This window comes from Clinocottus analis, unplaced genomic scaffold, assembly GCF_023055335.1.
Source record: "Clinocottus analis isolate CAN_PGR_092001 unplaced genomic scaffold, fCliAna1.0.p SCAF_18, whole genome shotgun sequence".
Taxonomy (NCBI): Eukaryota; Metazoa; Chordata; class Actinopteri; order Perciformes; family Cottidae; genus Clinocottus; species Clinocottus analis.
Genome location: NW_027175909.1, coordinates 6,815,650 through 6,831,061, shown reverse-complemented (window position 1 = coordinate 6,831,061; position 15,412 = coordinate 6,815,650). Strand labels below are relative to the sequence as shown.

The window sequence follows — 15,412 nt, the reverse complement described above, 5'->3', positions numbered from 1 at the left end:
ACTAGATAAGCTATTTCACCTTTCCCAAGTAGTTTCTCCTTTCTCGTCCACACCCGGAGCTTTGCGCATGCGCTGTCCCAGGTGACTCCACACCGCTTTTTTTTATGTCCAGGTGAGACGATCCGGTCAGGTAAAAAAAAACAACACACAAAACAAAGTAAAGGTTTAGTTTGGGACCGAAGGCTCAATGAGATAGACACGGCACCGGATCGACCAAAAAACCACCAACGGCAGCAGAAGACAAAGAATGTCAATTATGGGCAAAATGGGGGAATGGCAGGTATGTGCTGCTCACTTTAAGACAAAGACACGGCGGTGAAAACCCATGGAAACTGTCAAAGTGTCGACTTGTTGTAGGAAGAGGCTGCTCCGGTTAAATATGTTGTAAAGACAGCTGATGCAGGTAGTTTAGAGGCGTATGTTTAATCCGCCAGGAGATCACAAAGAAGTTATTTTATTTTGGAAAACTCGGTTGCCTTATCTCGCAGTGTGTGTGTGTGTGTGTGTGTGTGTGTGTGTGTGTGTGTGTGTGTGTGTGTGTGTGTGTGTGTGTGTGTGCGCGCGCGCGCGTGTGTCGTGGGAGCCTGAGGATGTTGATCGCATGTTACTATGGGTTGTGATGACTACACATGTGTTTTATCATACATTAGAGATGTGTGTGGAAACAGACATGATATGTGTGTATTTCTTATAAATTAAACGCAGCCCTTTACGTCTAAAACGTGTCGTTGCGTCTCCGAGGTGAGAGCTGACTTTTCATAAATGCAGCCTATACTTCGCATATTCACAGCTGTTCCACATTCACATTACAAGTCACGAGTTACAAAGCATCCCACAGTGGACTTAAAGAGCTTCACTGAAGCTGGCGTTGTGTTGTCAGTGGCAGAAGATTACAGAGACGACCTGCTGGAAGAGAAAACTTTAGTTTCACTTATTTAACGGAAGAAGAAAAAAATACTAATAACACACAAATTAGATCACAGACATCCAGGTCAGATCATCGCTGTCATTGTCAGCCAGTTTCATCGCTTAATTCCCATTAATAGTCGAACTGTTTGAAGAAGAAGAAGAAAAGCACTCCACCAAAAATGGTAATCCAGGTTTTAAACGACAGGAGCCAACGCCTTAAAGAGCCGGCGACCTGTCTGCTGACCCACGACCTGCTGAGGTGGAGGCTCTGCCGGCGACAGGGCAGAGCAGGCTCCCCTAGACCGCTCATTCAAACGAAACAAGGCCATGTTGTTGTGTTAATTATTTACATTCCCCCCAAACCCTGCGCCCTTACAGGTAGTCAATGGACCTGTGGAGCCGCTTCGAATGGCTCACCTCTTTAACATAACAGTGGAAGAATAGCCTCTCAAGGTCTCCACTCTCAATGGGATTAAAATAACAGTTTGGGAGTTTAAAAAAAGAAGAAGAAGAAAAAAAAAATTAAGGTTGGCAACAAAGTGTGTGGCAGGGTTGTATATTAGCATAGGCCTGCTGTCCGTGGAGAAGTAGTGGATAAGACTGGGATGTGCCGCGCTGAGTCAGTATACACTTCAACAAAAGCAGAGTGGTTGTTCAAGAAAAGATATTAGCTCTTTCCCCCTTTTCTTTTCTTTTTTTGAATCATGCAAATGTAACGTTAAATATAATTTCTGGAGTTAATGTGCTTTTTTTCGAGCCTCGACTTGTAGAAACCGTCCCAGGTGCATGCAGATCCCCATGCATGGCTGTACACTCCTCCTCCCCACACACACACAAACACACACACACACACACACACACACGCACGCACACACATAGCTCACTGAGTAGGAATAATAAGCATGTGCAGCGTCTTGCTGCTTTAGTTTTTACCTGTGCGCCGTCCATTGGTGTTGTGTGAGCAGATGGGGGAATCAAACGGCTGTTGATATGCTAATGAGGCCCTGTGCCAGTGTTATTACAGAGCTGCTCCAGCCCTTCACTTCCACCATTAGAGGGAGACCTCAGAGCGCAAGACAGACAGAAGCCCACAGCTTCAATAAAAGTAGTTTTTCTGAGCGGGGAGCACAATTCACTGAGTGAAAACAAGACTAAGGCGATACCACTCAATATCCACCTCAACAATCCATGAGAATGCTTTGGAAATTAACTGATAACATTAAATATGAAGATTGCGAGGTAAGGGGCTCCTCTTTGATTTCTTTCATTTAATTTAACTTTTTGAAATGTATTAATGATGATGTTAAGAGGTGTGTTGTGTTGTTTTGATCCAAATGTGTCATTCTTTTGACAGCTGTTAGTGGACACATTTAATTAGAGTGCAGAAAAGAAATAGATCTATTTTTTTTAGGTTATTAATTTCATAGCTTCTTCTTTTTGTGTATTTGTGCAGAGTAAAATTACAAGATGACATTAATACAAATGAGAATATTAAGATACATTATTAGAATTGCAACAACGACAATATACTACAAATAATTATTATAATAATTTGGCAATATGGCAATAACATCTTTACTTCAAATGTGATAGCATGAGTAAATTCACAGCAGTTATTTATTTTTTTCTTTTTTGAATTCCCATTAAAAAATGATATCCACACATGAAATGACACGTGGACAGTTACACAAAAAATAATATTATACACCATGTATTTAATTAAAATTAATATGTGGACTAAATGGCAGATGTAAGCGCCAGCACAGCTCAAATGGCATGGACGTTTACCCCTCACTTTTAATTTATTGGAAACATGAGCCGTTAGAATATGCGTGTGAGTGATCGTTGTTGTGTCCATAGACAAAGTTTAGCAGTAATATCAGGGACTTGTTTGCAGTGGAGAAGCCGGTCGAGCGTGTTCCCCTCCTGAGAGGACAGAAGGACGGCCGGGGCTGGGACAACAAAAGCATGGGGCACCTCCTGCCTTCATGTTGTGGTGTTTTTTTTTTTTTTTAAATTCATTATTATTATTGACAGGTCATGTTTTCCCGCTGGTGGATGCAAAGACAAATAAAATGCGCAATCGAAATCCGGTCCCAGCCCGGTGTTTCGTTATTTATAAATGTAAAAAGAAGCAGAAGAAGGAGAAGCGTGTGATGAGGAAGGGGAGTGGAGGAGCTCGTGTGTAAAAGTTGGTCGGAGCGCCGGATCCGCGCGGCCCTGTCATGGAGTTTAAAAAAAAAGAAAAGAAAAGAAAAGAAAAAGGAATTTAGTATTTCTTTCCGGGCTAACATTTAAAGTTATAGCCGGTGCGACTCTGCCTCTGGAGTCGAGGAGGAACCGGCGGATTAATTCGGCGCAGACAGAGAAGAGAACAGACTCCAGAGAGCCATGGAGGAAAACAAAGAGGCGCGCGGTGGGAACGCGCCGCGCGCAGTGGCCATAACGCCGTGTGCTGGATTTCCACCCCGTTCAGAGGTGCACGGTGCTTCCTTCCCCGGCTTCTCCCCTGTCTGTGGTCCAGCTCCCGTCATTCCCATGTCTTTCTTTCACTTTTGCGCTTTGGCCCTGGGACCCTTTTAAAATGCCCCCCTCCTTCTCCCGCCCCCCTCCCTCTCTCTCTCTGATTCGTCAGACGGGAGTGAGTGTCCCTCTTTTTGTCTCTCTCTCTCTCCACTCCCTCCACAGTCTCTCACTCCCTCTTTCTCTCTCTCTCTCTCTCGCTCCCTCTCTCCCCATCTCTGATTAGATATACTGATTCCTCCTTTCAATGGACGTCATTTAAGCGCAGACTCCTGCCTTGAGTTGCGTCCTCCGCTTCACGCCCGATTTCCGACCATTCTTTTTCCTTGTTATTAAGTATTCCTGCAAAATTAATAGTCATGAATGCGTTCTATTAGGAGTCCAAGAGGGAGACGAAGAAGAAGAAGCGGCTCTTTTGGCTAATATGAGCTCAGTCGAGGGGACGGCAGCACTGTGATAGAAGAGCAGGGAGAGAAGAGGGTTTACCAAGAGAAACTTTTCAACCCGAATCCGCCAGCAACGCCTGAATATCTGCATTTTTAGACCCACGCGAAGGGCAGCGGGGATCTAACCGGTTGTTTCTGATGGATTATCGTCCTGCTTCTGTGGCACGCATCTGATCGCCGGGGCCATCGTGATCTTTCAGGAGAGAAAGAGTCTTTTTCGGGGGGCTACATTTTTTTTCTTTTTGCTGGTTAATTCCTTTTTGCTCGCCCCCCCACCCCCAGGCCTCCCCCCACACCCCCCTTCAAAAAAACACTCAAAGTGTTTTTGAACTGATTATTCTTTCCTTGAGTGGCACCAAAAAAATCCTTTCAAAATGTTAGTGCACAGTTTTTCCGCAATGGTAAGTTGCTGAATCTCCGCGTCAGATACTTGGCACCTTGTTTGCATATCAGAGTGTGTGATGCTGCTTTTATTTGCTGTTTTTTTTTTTTTTTAGAGAATCGTGCATGTTTTGAGAACGGTGGTACACACTGGGGAAGTGTTGCAATAATAACATGGCTCGGTTGTTTATTTGAGGGCATTCCCATGTCCGGAATTGACGATGTTTTTTTTATTTGCGAATTTATACCCGTTCATTATCACGTTATTTTTATTCCTACAACTTTGCAGACAAGTAGTAGTGAACTGGTGGTGTTTATTGTTTAAAACCCACAGGACAAGTTCTTCATATATAATCGGCTACAGACTCCACACTTGGTCTAATTCCTGTCATCCTCTCAGGCCATATTTGATATAAGCCCAGAGCCTTCTGCCGTTAAAACAACGAGGCGAAATGCGATCATTCACGCTTGTGTGTGTGTGTTTTTTTTTAAATTAAAAAATAAAATAAAAACAGTATTCAGGCTAAACCCTTTTTCTTTCTGTCCTCCCCCTGCCAGGACCGTCACGACGGCACCAGCAATGGGACAGCCAGGCTACCTCAGCTGGGCGGCGTGGGCCAGAGTCCCTACACGAGCGCCCCTCCGCTCTCCCACACACCGAACTCGGACTTCCAGCCCCCGTACTTCCCTCCGCCCTACCAGCCCATCTACCCGCAGTCTCAGGACCCTTACTCGCACGTCAACGACCCGTACTCCCTCAACTCTCTGCACGCCCAGCAGCAGCCGCAGCACCCGGGCTGGCCCGGCCAGCGGCAGAGCCAGGAGAGCGGCCTGCTGCACCAGCACCGCGGCCTGCCCCACCAGCTGTGCCGGGAGTACCGAAGGGAAGTGCTCCTACCGTCCGGCCACGGCATCGATACGGGCCTGTCGGACTCTATCTCTCTCCATGGAATACCTCACTCTTTAGACGACGTGCAGGTGAGGCAGCGTTTCCCCGAGTCTCCTTCGTGGCTTCGCCGGTTCTGTTAAAACGTATAATAAAGGGGCCATTGTTAATGGCACAGTTGTTTACCACCACGAGTATATTTAGAGTTTATATAATCACTTAAAGTACTAATAACAGAAATGCTGTTTTTGTATTATTTGGAATGAATTGTTATTAGTGCTATTTGTTAAAGTACTCCGCCGTTTATAATTAGGTTATTTATTTGTGTATTTGATATGGGTTTTTGCAAAAGTGTTTCTTTATTATTATTATCATTATTATTATTGTGTGTGTTATTATTATTAATTAATGTTAAAAGGATGACACGCATTCAAGTTTTTATTCAGAGCTATTTTTTATGCTTGAACAAAATGGCATGACATTTTTTTTCCTCCCAATGCTGTCATAATTATTTCGAATAAAACAGCACGATTTAGCCTCATCATTCCCACTTATGAAATATAGTTTTCAAAACATTGCACATGAACAATTATTGCAGCTGCCACATTCGTTGGGGCTTTTGCTCCACACTATCGCTTAATTCTAATTAAATGAAATAGATAAATACATTTTTAAAAAAGGCGTGCGTATTATCCACTCGCGGATCTCCTGGTGTCGCGTGACTCCTATTTGATTTTTCAGTTTAAAAACCGGATAAATTCGCCATTCTCTGCTGCAAACAATCACATTACGATCCCCGACCAGGAGAATTGAGTTTGGTGGATTGAGTTTAGGTAATAGCTGCACGATTACTAAACACGCATGATAAACGAGCGCAGAAAATTGTCTATAACCCTCATTCTTATTTAGAGGACTCTCCCCAGTTTTTAATCAGAAACAAACACCAATAATCCTCTAATTAGTTCATAGGCCTTTAATAGGCTGCGCCGCCGTAATTACTACCCAATCTAGATTAGAAGTTTCCTTGTGAGTGAAGCCAATATGAGGGCGAAATTAGGTCAGGATTATGGGGCGACACAGCTCCGTTATTTAAGTCTGACTTTGTGATCTGGCGTGATCACCATCAGCGTAACCCCGCTGCCAGCAGCCGTGGACAATAATAACAGGTATATGGGCCTCCAGAGCCTCCATGTTGGCTGATTGTGGCGGCTAATTGTGTCAGGCTTTGTTCGTGCGTTCAGCACCGCGCGTTGCGTTCACTTGCACACGACTCAGGCTGATATTCTTTCCTGCCTTTGTGCTAAAAATTGTCCTTTTTCCTCCCTTTTCCCTCCGCATGTGTGTCATAGTCTGTTGATGATCAAGGAATTCACATTCCCGACCAGACTGTAATTAAAAAAGGTAAGCAATTTCCTCCGAGATATCATGCATGTTTCTGCAAGCTGCACACACGCACGCGAACACACACACACACACACACACACACACACACACACACACACACACACACACACACACACACACACACACACCATTCACCATTCTGCTCGAGAGACCCCGATGCAATGCGGTAATGCCTGACTGATCCTAATACGCAGTAGCCTATTTTTCATTACATGGTTTCCAAGTGCATCAAACTGGCTGCACCTTTTTTTTTTTCTTTTCTCGCTGATGGAATTTACTGTCAGCGTTTCCGAGCAGCGGGGAGATGAGTGGAGCTGGTGGGCTCTGTGGGCCCGTGGTATTGATGGACAAAGATTCAGGCCTATAGACGGTCCCGGCTCTTCAGTGAGGAAAGCCAATAGCTGCGATCACGCTGCATGGTCTAATTTAAAATGGAAGTTGGTAGCGCTGGATGGAGGGCTGAGTGTGTGCAGGATGGTACTCATTCCCTCATTTGGGCAGGGAATCACAACTCGGCTTGGTAAAAAGCACTGAGGGATAAAGCCAAGGTTTTTGCTGTTGAAATTACACGATACAACACGACGAGGCCTTTTTTGTGTGTCATCTTCTGATTTAAAAGCATTTTGTCAGGTCAAATTAGAACTCACTAGACTAGATATGGGGCGATTTTTCTTTCCCTTTCTGTCTCTTTTTCTACATTCTCTCTATTTTGAGTCTGTCTATCTGCGCATCAACATGATAATTGGCTTCTTATATTAGTAATCTCAAGAGTTCGTTTAACTCCTATTGTCTCTATTAGGCTCCCCTGAGCCATTAATGTCACAAGTGATCTATCCAAAGGCGCACAGTCCCCTTTGTCTCCGGTTACTGCACACCAAAACGGTGTAAAGCCCAGCTCCCCCCAGTTTGATATCACACACGGGCGATTTTGCTGGATACCGTGGATATGTCAGAATAGGTAGACTTTAACCAAATCTCTCGGTTGGTGTGTGTGTGGCTGCTTTGTGCAGAGTCGATCCTTGATGCGCAAAAAAAAAAAAAAAAATAGAACGAACGAGCGCTCAGATTCTGGAGATTCTCGCTGTCTGCCTCCGAGATCTCGACACAAAGATGTGCACCGCGTTGCTTTTCAGATAAAGAATAGAGACGGCTTGGAAATATTAACAATTGTGTACACGTGTAGTGTAGCGAGAAAGAATTATGCCGGCTAATTCCTGATGTTACTGATTCCACAAAGCGCACATATGTGTCCTATATTCATATTATTATATCGTCATGCTGTATAGGCCTCTATCAGGCGCGTTTCTCTGCACGTCGTTGTTGCTTAAAGTGTACACATGTGGTGCTAAACTCTAAATCCGGGGCCTAAATCCCCCCCTTCTCATTTAGTTAAGGCTCTGCATTGCATGAAATTCACTGAGCACGGTCTCACCCCCTCCCTCCTTCTCTCCATCCCTCTCTCCCTGGCTATAGGTCCAGTGTCTTTATCCAAGAACAACAACCTCTCCTCCATCCCCGTAAATAAGGACGGTCTTTTCGGAGGGGTGGTAAACCCCAACGAGGTGTTCTGCTCTGTTCCGGGTCGCCTGTCCCTGCTCAGCTCCACATCAAAGTACAAGGTCACAGTGGCAGAGGTGCAGAGACGCCTCTCGCCGCCCGAGTGCCTCAACGCCTCTCTGCTGGGCGGGGTGCTGAGGAGGTGAGTGCGACTGGAAGGCTGCACAAAAAAAAACAAAAAAAAATAGCCTCTCTCTCTGTACCTGTGTGTGTGTCTCTCTGTATGAGTGTGAACTGACTCCCTCTGCTCCAATCCATTTTCATTCTCTCTGTGAGCTTGCATCTCTCTCTCTCTCTCTCTCTCTCTCTCTCTCTCTCTCTCTCTCTCTCTCTCTCTCTCTCTCTCTCTCTCTCTCTCTCTCTCTCTCCTCTGTACCAAGAATAATTAAAATCGACCAACCATGACACCTAGCTCCTGCATTTAAAGCAGGAGGGGTCTGTTAAATTCCATATTAACTTCTCTAGCTCTCTCTCTCTCTCTCTCTCTCTCTCTCTCTCTCTCTCTCTCTCTCTCTCTCTCTCTCTCTCTCTCTCTCTCTCTCTCTCGCTCTCTCTCTCTCTCTCTCTCTCTCTCTCTCTCAAATTAATGTAGGCCTAGTCTGTTTCAACCCCAGCTCTATAGGCCCAGTGAAGGCATTACACATGAAAACATTGGTCTCCAGTGAACTGTCTACTGAAGTGCTGCAGACACGCAGCCAGTAATAGTGTTGCCTATTAAGTAGGGCTTTATTTATTCATTTTGTACAGTATTTGTCTGCTGGTGAAAAGGCTTTGCTCTTTTAGTATTATTTATAGCTTTTATGAGGTGGAGGGCAGAGCCAGACAAATTCAGTCCATTCACCTTTTAATTTGTGACAAAGAGCTGAACCACATGTACTGCCATATGATGTAAATATCATGTATGCACTGCGGGAAGTATCCTCAAAATTGTAATAGGAAAGGACATGATCATTACAAATATTTCACCGTGTGTATGTTCCTTTTTTTCCTCGTGTAAATCCAAACCACAAATTCACGAACGTATTGCATATGTTGTATATTTAAATGTCTGCTCTCTTCTGTCTCAGGGCCAAGTCTAAGAATGGAGGAAGATCCTTAAGGGAGAAGTTGGATAAAATCGGCTTGAATCTACCTGCGGGCAGACGCAAGGCAGCCAACGTCACCTTGCTGACGTCACTAGTCGAAGGTAAGCTGTGCGTCGTAAATCACGTTCCCACTCTTGTTGCTCCCGCGATACCAGGTGCTTCAAACCTGTTTTCGTACTCTCTCTCTCTCTCTCTCTCTCTCTCTCTCTCTCTCTCTCTCTCTCTCTCTCTCTCTCTCTCTCTCTCTCTCTCTCTCTCTCTCTCCCTCCCTCCCTCCCTCGCTTTTTTTCTCTCTCTGTGTTGGAAATCAGCATATGCGCTCATCCGTGTAATGTGGACCGACTTTGCCTCGCAAGTAATAAAGCATGAAGGATGTGCGTGTGTGTGTAGAGAGAGAGAGAGAGAGAGAGAGAGAGAGAGAGAGAGAGAGAGAGAGAGAGAGAGAGAGAGAGAGAGAGAGAGAGAGAGAGAGACTGGTGATTCTCGTGGCTTTGGCCTTCGCTTGCAGGAGCCCACTTGCAGGTCCACGGCTGGCCTAGTTTATACACTGGATGAATTTGTGTTGAAGTCCAGTTAATTATTGAGTGCTGCTTGTTTATTGGGCACCGCTGAGCTGCTTCACCTCATGGATGAGAAGTCGATTGATTTATTAACCCTGCATTGTTTCAAACATTGTTACAGCCTGGGTATGGCATTTTTTTTTAATGGTGACTTAATTCTTTCGTTAATAGCTTCCCATGCTTTTTGGTTGTCCGTGAAGAGTTTTGTTGCAGGCAAATGGTGGGGGGCTGACCTATGGGGAGCTATATGTTTGGGGCCTATTAAAGAATAAATTAGTCGCTAAAAAGATGCATTTTTACGCGACTGGATGAATCCATTTTGCGACCTTATTATTCAGTGCGGTGGTATTTTGTGTGCTGTGTGGGTTTTCCAAAGGTGAAAGCCTGCGACGGTTCACTGGTCCCTGTTAATCATTATTGCAGGAGAGGGCCCGAATGCAACGCTCACTGCGCTTCGTAGAAATGTGCTGCTGTATTGTAATGAGCCTGGAGAAATGTTTGATTCCGGGTAATAGAGGGGTGGTGGCACGCGTGGGGTGGTGGGCGGCAGAGGGTGGGACAGGGCAGCCGGGTATTTAGTGAAGGGACACTGCGTTTGCAGAAGTGCTGTCATTGTTTATGATCCGCTCCATTTTATGGAAACGAGTTTACTGGACTTGAGCTTTGATGCTAATTGGCGCATGCGTTCTTCCGGAGTGGAGGCTTATGGGCAGGAAGCCCCGCAGTAAAAAAAAAAAAAAAAAGTCAACTGCTTCAGGAAATTAAAAGCAAAAGACACGGGGGAAGAAGAAAAAAAGAAGAAGAAGAAAACATTTTCAAACCAACAAGAGGAGCGAGCTCGGACAGAATGAAAGTTGTGATGCTTCATAGATCCGCATGTAAAGACAAAGTGAGATTTAGGGATAGCCATTTAAAATTGCTTCCCCATGCCCCTGTGATCCGCTGGACTTTCAATAATGTGCAGGCATTGGTAATCAATGACATGGTGTTAAGCATGACGCTCCGGCTATATTTCATATCCACTTATGTTCTCCCCCCTCCATCTTTAACCGTTCTCACGGTATGGAGGGAGGGAGGGGGCGAGGGGGAGGAGAGAGAGAGAGAGAGAGAGAGAGAGAGAGAGAGAGAGAGAGAGAGAGAGAGAGAGAGAGAGAGAGAGAGAGAGAGAGAGAAAGAGAGAGAGAGCGAGAGCTTGACGTGTATCGACAGCTCGCAGGCCTGTTTTATTATTATTATTATTTAATTATTACCCTTTTTGTTATCATCATTAGTGTTGTTGTGGAGGCTCATGTGCTGTAACCCTGCTGTCTGGACGCGCCGCTCACATCAGATTAATCACGTGTTAGTCCAAGCAGGGAGTGTGTGAACTGCTCTGAATTTGATGTAACCATATTTAATAAGCAAACACATTCAACCTCTTTTCTTTCTTTTTTTTTTTTTCTTTCCCAGGCGAAGCGGTTCATCTTGCCAGGGATTTTGGTTATGTATGCGAGACCGAGTTTCCAGCCAAGGCAGTAGCTGAATATGTAAACCGTCAGCATTCCGACCCAAACGAACAAGTCCAAAGAAAAAACATGCTATTGGCCACAAAGTAAGTGCTATTATCACATTGCACTGCCACATGCACCCCAGTCTGTGCCACTGCGCGCGCGCGCGTATGTGTGTGTATGTGTGTGTGTTTATTTGACACACATTATTTTGCACACATACACAGATAACTCATGATTGTTTTTTATTTGACTAAAATGCAATTATGTATGCGTTATAATTTCTTAAAGTGCTTTTTGAACACATCAACTTTGTATCCACTGCTGTCAGATGTGTGCACAGGATAAAATCAACATCAGTCCACTATTACGTAGCCCTATTAAGCCTTTATTTTTTAGACATAAACCTTTACATGTTACATTTATGTTAATTATGAACTTTACTCGGACCCTTATTTTCTTATTATTTTGGCTACATGTGCGATTCAATATTACAGGATAAATCATAATTAAAAAACGTCTCATGCAGATAGATGTGCTGCTGGTATGTTGACTGAGCCTTTCCCTCAGCGCGCAGCTGCATTTAGTGCCTCTGTGATTTCACATGTTACGTTATTTTTATGCTTATGGTAATGTAATATTGATGACGGCCTGCTGTCACCAAACAGGCTTTTTGAGTGTTAGACAAAAATGCCAACACTTGTGAAATGTAAAGTTCAATAATAGAAACTTTTAAAAAATAAATAAAATACTACAAATATTTCACATTCATTCACAGTGTACTGCACGTAGAGGGTTTGAGGGAATAACAGCATGGATTATCATCATTGTATCGGGTTATTTGTGCTCAGGCCTATTTATTAATCAGCTATAAGTTAAACGTTTACATTTAAAAAAAAATGTTCGTTTTACACCGACAAATCACGTGGACTCCTGTTTTCTCTTAAGATCCTCTTAATAAAAGTAAGATCTCCAGCCTCTGAGCCCAGAGATGAACTTCCACCTGTTTGTAGCCTCGGGACATTTTCTTTAGCCAAGTGATAAATTCTGAAAACAGAGCAGAGTAAGACACACAGTTTCAGTCCACTAATAAATGTTGTCTAACAAAATAAGAAAATGATTGAAATAAAATAATATGCAGAAACAAGCTCTCTTACCTTAAAGCGGCTCACGATTCACTGTCAGACAGTTCAGAATGTACGACAGTAAAACTGATTATAAAATGGCGATTTTTGCAATGTGCCCGGTTTGATTTATTATTGTATTCGTCCTTTACCATGAATATGCATGCATATATTGATGCTATTCTGGTCATTAACGCGCCGCTCTCTCAATCCCTTTAGGCAAGTGTGCAAAGAGTTCACAGACCTGCTGTCCCAGGACCGCACGCCGCTTGGAAACTCTCGGCCGCAGCCCATTCTTGAACCCGGGATCCAGAGCTGTTTGACCCATTTCAGTCTAATTTCGCACGGCTTCGGGACCCCGGCACTGTGCGCGGCAGTCACGGCCCTGCAGAACTATCTGACCGAGGCTATCAAAGCCATGGACAAAATGTACCTCAACAACAACCCCAACAGTCACTCAGATAACGGCACTAAAGGCGACAAAGACGAGAAGCACAGAAAGTGATGTTTCCATCCCTCCCTCCCTCCACCGAGGGCCGAGCCCCAGGGCCCTTCTTCTACTCCGGCCCACCCATCCAATATAAATATTATAAATACCTTATAAATACTATTGATAAAGTTAAACGTGCCACTTCCTGATCTCGCGCGGTTTTACATGTTTTGTTTTTACATCCCACTTTGGATTCACGAGGAAACGACGCAAGAATCTTCTTCTTCTTCTTCTTCTACTTCTACTTCTTCTTCTTCTTCTTCCAACACCTTGAACCATATGAAATGTTATTTTTAAAAAAAGAAAAGAAAAGAAAAAAAAGCTGCAGAGGAACAGCTCCAGGGCGAGGAAAAAGGTGTATTGCCTCAGCCAGAGGACTTTTTATGTACTCCCCTTATTTTTTATGAGCTGCAACGAATGGACTGAAATCCAGCGACCCCTCTATATCTCAATTTTACGATTGTGACAAAAACGAAGCGAAAAGAGGATGAATTCTTATCAGTATTGTGAATAATAAACTTGAAAAACAAAGAGAAATTCCACAGAGCTCCATGTCATGACTTCAGTTGTAGACTCTCACTCTCTCCAAGCGACCAACTTGAACTTTTTGAATTTCAACACGATTCGCAGTTATATAAGGGAATCAGTGTTCATGTATGTATATATTTATTTATGTGTAATTTAATGGGAATTGTAAATATGGTGCGTCTGTTGAAACTTCTTTTTTTTTATTTATCTGGTGCCTCCTGTTTTAGTGGGTTTGATTATTCGGTTAGTTCTTCATGTGATTTTATGGTTCTTAGAAAACAGAAGTTTGGGGTATTTTTTATTTCTCTGGGATATTTCAATTCAGCCCTCTTGTAGCATGTTGAGGCGACATTGAAGCAAGTGAACAAATTGAATAGAAATAAACTTCCATTTCTCTCTATATATATCATCCTTATTCATTTTTTTATTTGAGACAGAGCATAAGGTGAGACCCTGAGGAGAACTGTTTGTTTTTGTGTTCCTCTTTTCGTTTTTATACAAGCTTTTATGTGTTGTGCCAATCAGAATACGTTTCACCTCTTGTTCTCTCCTTGAAGCACCATAAAAGCAATAAATGGAATATTGTCTTTTTTTGTTGAAAGACATTCAAAAAACACTTTTTGGGACCACCTGATATCTTGTTATGTCCGATAATGTCCAAAATTGGAGGCGGTTTTAGCTGTATTGTATAGACATGTGCTGGCAATAGTTCCCATGCCTGTCAATGTATTATAGTCCTTTGTTGCCCATGAAAAAAATAAATATTTGATACGCTTCATCTCGATATTTATTCATATCTTTTATTTTTTTATTCACTGCTTGATACGCCCGGGTGGATATGTTTTTATTTTTTTTTCCTTTTTGGTCTTAGCATTTTCCCCCTCCCATTCTGAATGGCTACAGTAATTGAGTTTAAGTCTCCCCTGACGATTGCTCCTTGCAATAAGCAGCTGAACTCATTGTTTCCCTCAAGTATAATAAAAAAAAAATATCTTACTTTAAACTCCCTAGTTCAGAGCACAGGATCTTATGCAGGCCAAATGGCTCACAACAATGGATACACTCGCGTTTGAAGTGTGCAGCGCCACCCCTCCAGCTAAAACCCTCTGAGATGTATATAGGCCTGGTGTGCAATGTTTGGTTGTTGTAGGCTATATTTGGCTCTCCCCCGTTCATTCTGTGCTGGAGCCTTATTCAAAGACATGCATCAAATATTTGTTGTTTGCCTCTCCGTGTAATCAATGAACAATCAGCGCTCAGTATGCTGGATTTTAATCCATATTCCGTGATATAATTAGGCCTATAGCACTTCCATAAAGAATCCCCTCTTCTCATAGCTGGTATTCTGTCTCATTCCGTTGTGTTTGGCTGAGGGAGTCCATAAATGTGGCCATCACGCGGAGCTGTAATAACAAATCTGATGCTGGCCTTTGCTTTATTTTGCGTGCAGAGCTGCAGAGAGCAGGCCGTTGCATAACATTTGAGTTGAGTTTGATTGTATATTGATGGCGTGGCACCTATAGCTCCAAATCAATCTCATCTGGCGCATGAATCAGTCTGGTGATGTATGCATCTTGCTGTTGTTTCCTGCTTTCCCCATTTCACTGTCTGATAACCATGCAGTTTAAAATACTGTAACACTGCGCGACCCCCCCGCCCCCCCTCCCCTTCTCCCCTCTCCTCATTCTCTCCTCCTCTCCTCCTCTCCTCTCTCCTCTCCAATATCCTCAGCAGCCATATTTATTATCTGCATGACTTTCGATCCCTGGTTTAATTCTGAGGCAGTTGTTTTGCAGGAGGGTGAATGAAGCCTAACTGTACATGTCCTTGGCATAATTGCGATGCACAGTGCTGGAGCAGGTGAAGCGAGGCATTGTCTGTCAGGCCCTGTTTTTGTTGGCTCAGTCTTCAGATTGTGTGTGGGATCCTGTCCTCAGGCACAATAGCTCACTCATAAAGGGGAGAGACTACCCGGCTGCTCCTGCTATGGTGGATGTGAAGGGGGCGGGGGCATAAATAGTCACTTTAAGGG

At 43.7% G+C, this 15,412-nt stretch overlaps 1 protein-coding gene across 2 annotated transcripts; it reads left to right on the top strand.

Annotated features, from left to right (window-relative positions):
• Positions 1–1,929: 1,929 nt before the first annotated feature.
• tfap2a (transcription factor AP-2 alpha) lies at positions 1,930–14,149 on the top strand. Of its 2 annotated transcripts, none has more exons than XM_068581555.1 (7): positions 1,930–2,148; positions 4,818–5,237; positions 6,495–6,546; positions 8,023–8,248; positions 9,174–9,292; positions 11,201–11,342; positions 12,582–14,149. In XM_068581555.1, the coding sequence occupies exons 1-7, from the start codon at positions 2,098–2,100 to the stop codon at positions 12,865–12,867; spliced, it is 1,296 nt and encodes a 431-aa protein (XP_068437656.1). In that variant the 5' UTR covers positions 1,930–2,097; the 3' UTR covers positions 12,868–14,149. The 2 variants fall into 2 exon arrangements, with proteins under 2 accessions (XP_068437656.1, XP_068437657.1); XM_068581556.1 differs by lacking the exon at positions 1,930–2,148 and adding an exon at positions 3,650–4,279.
• The last annotated feature ends 1,263 nt before the right edge of the window (positions 14,150–15,412 follow it).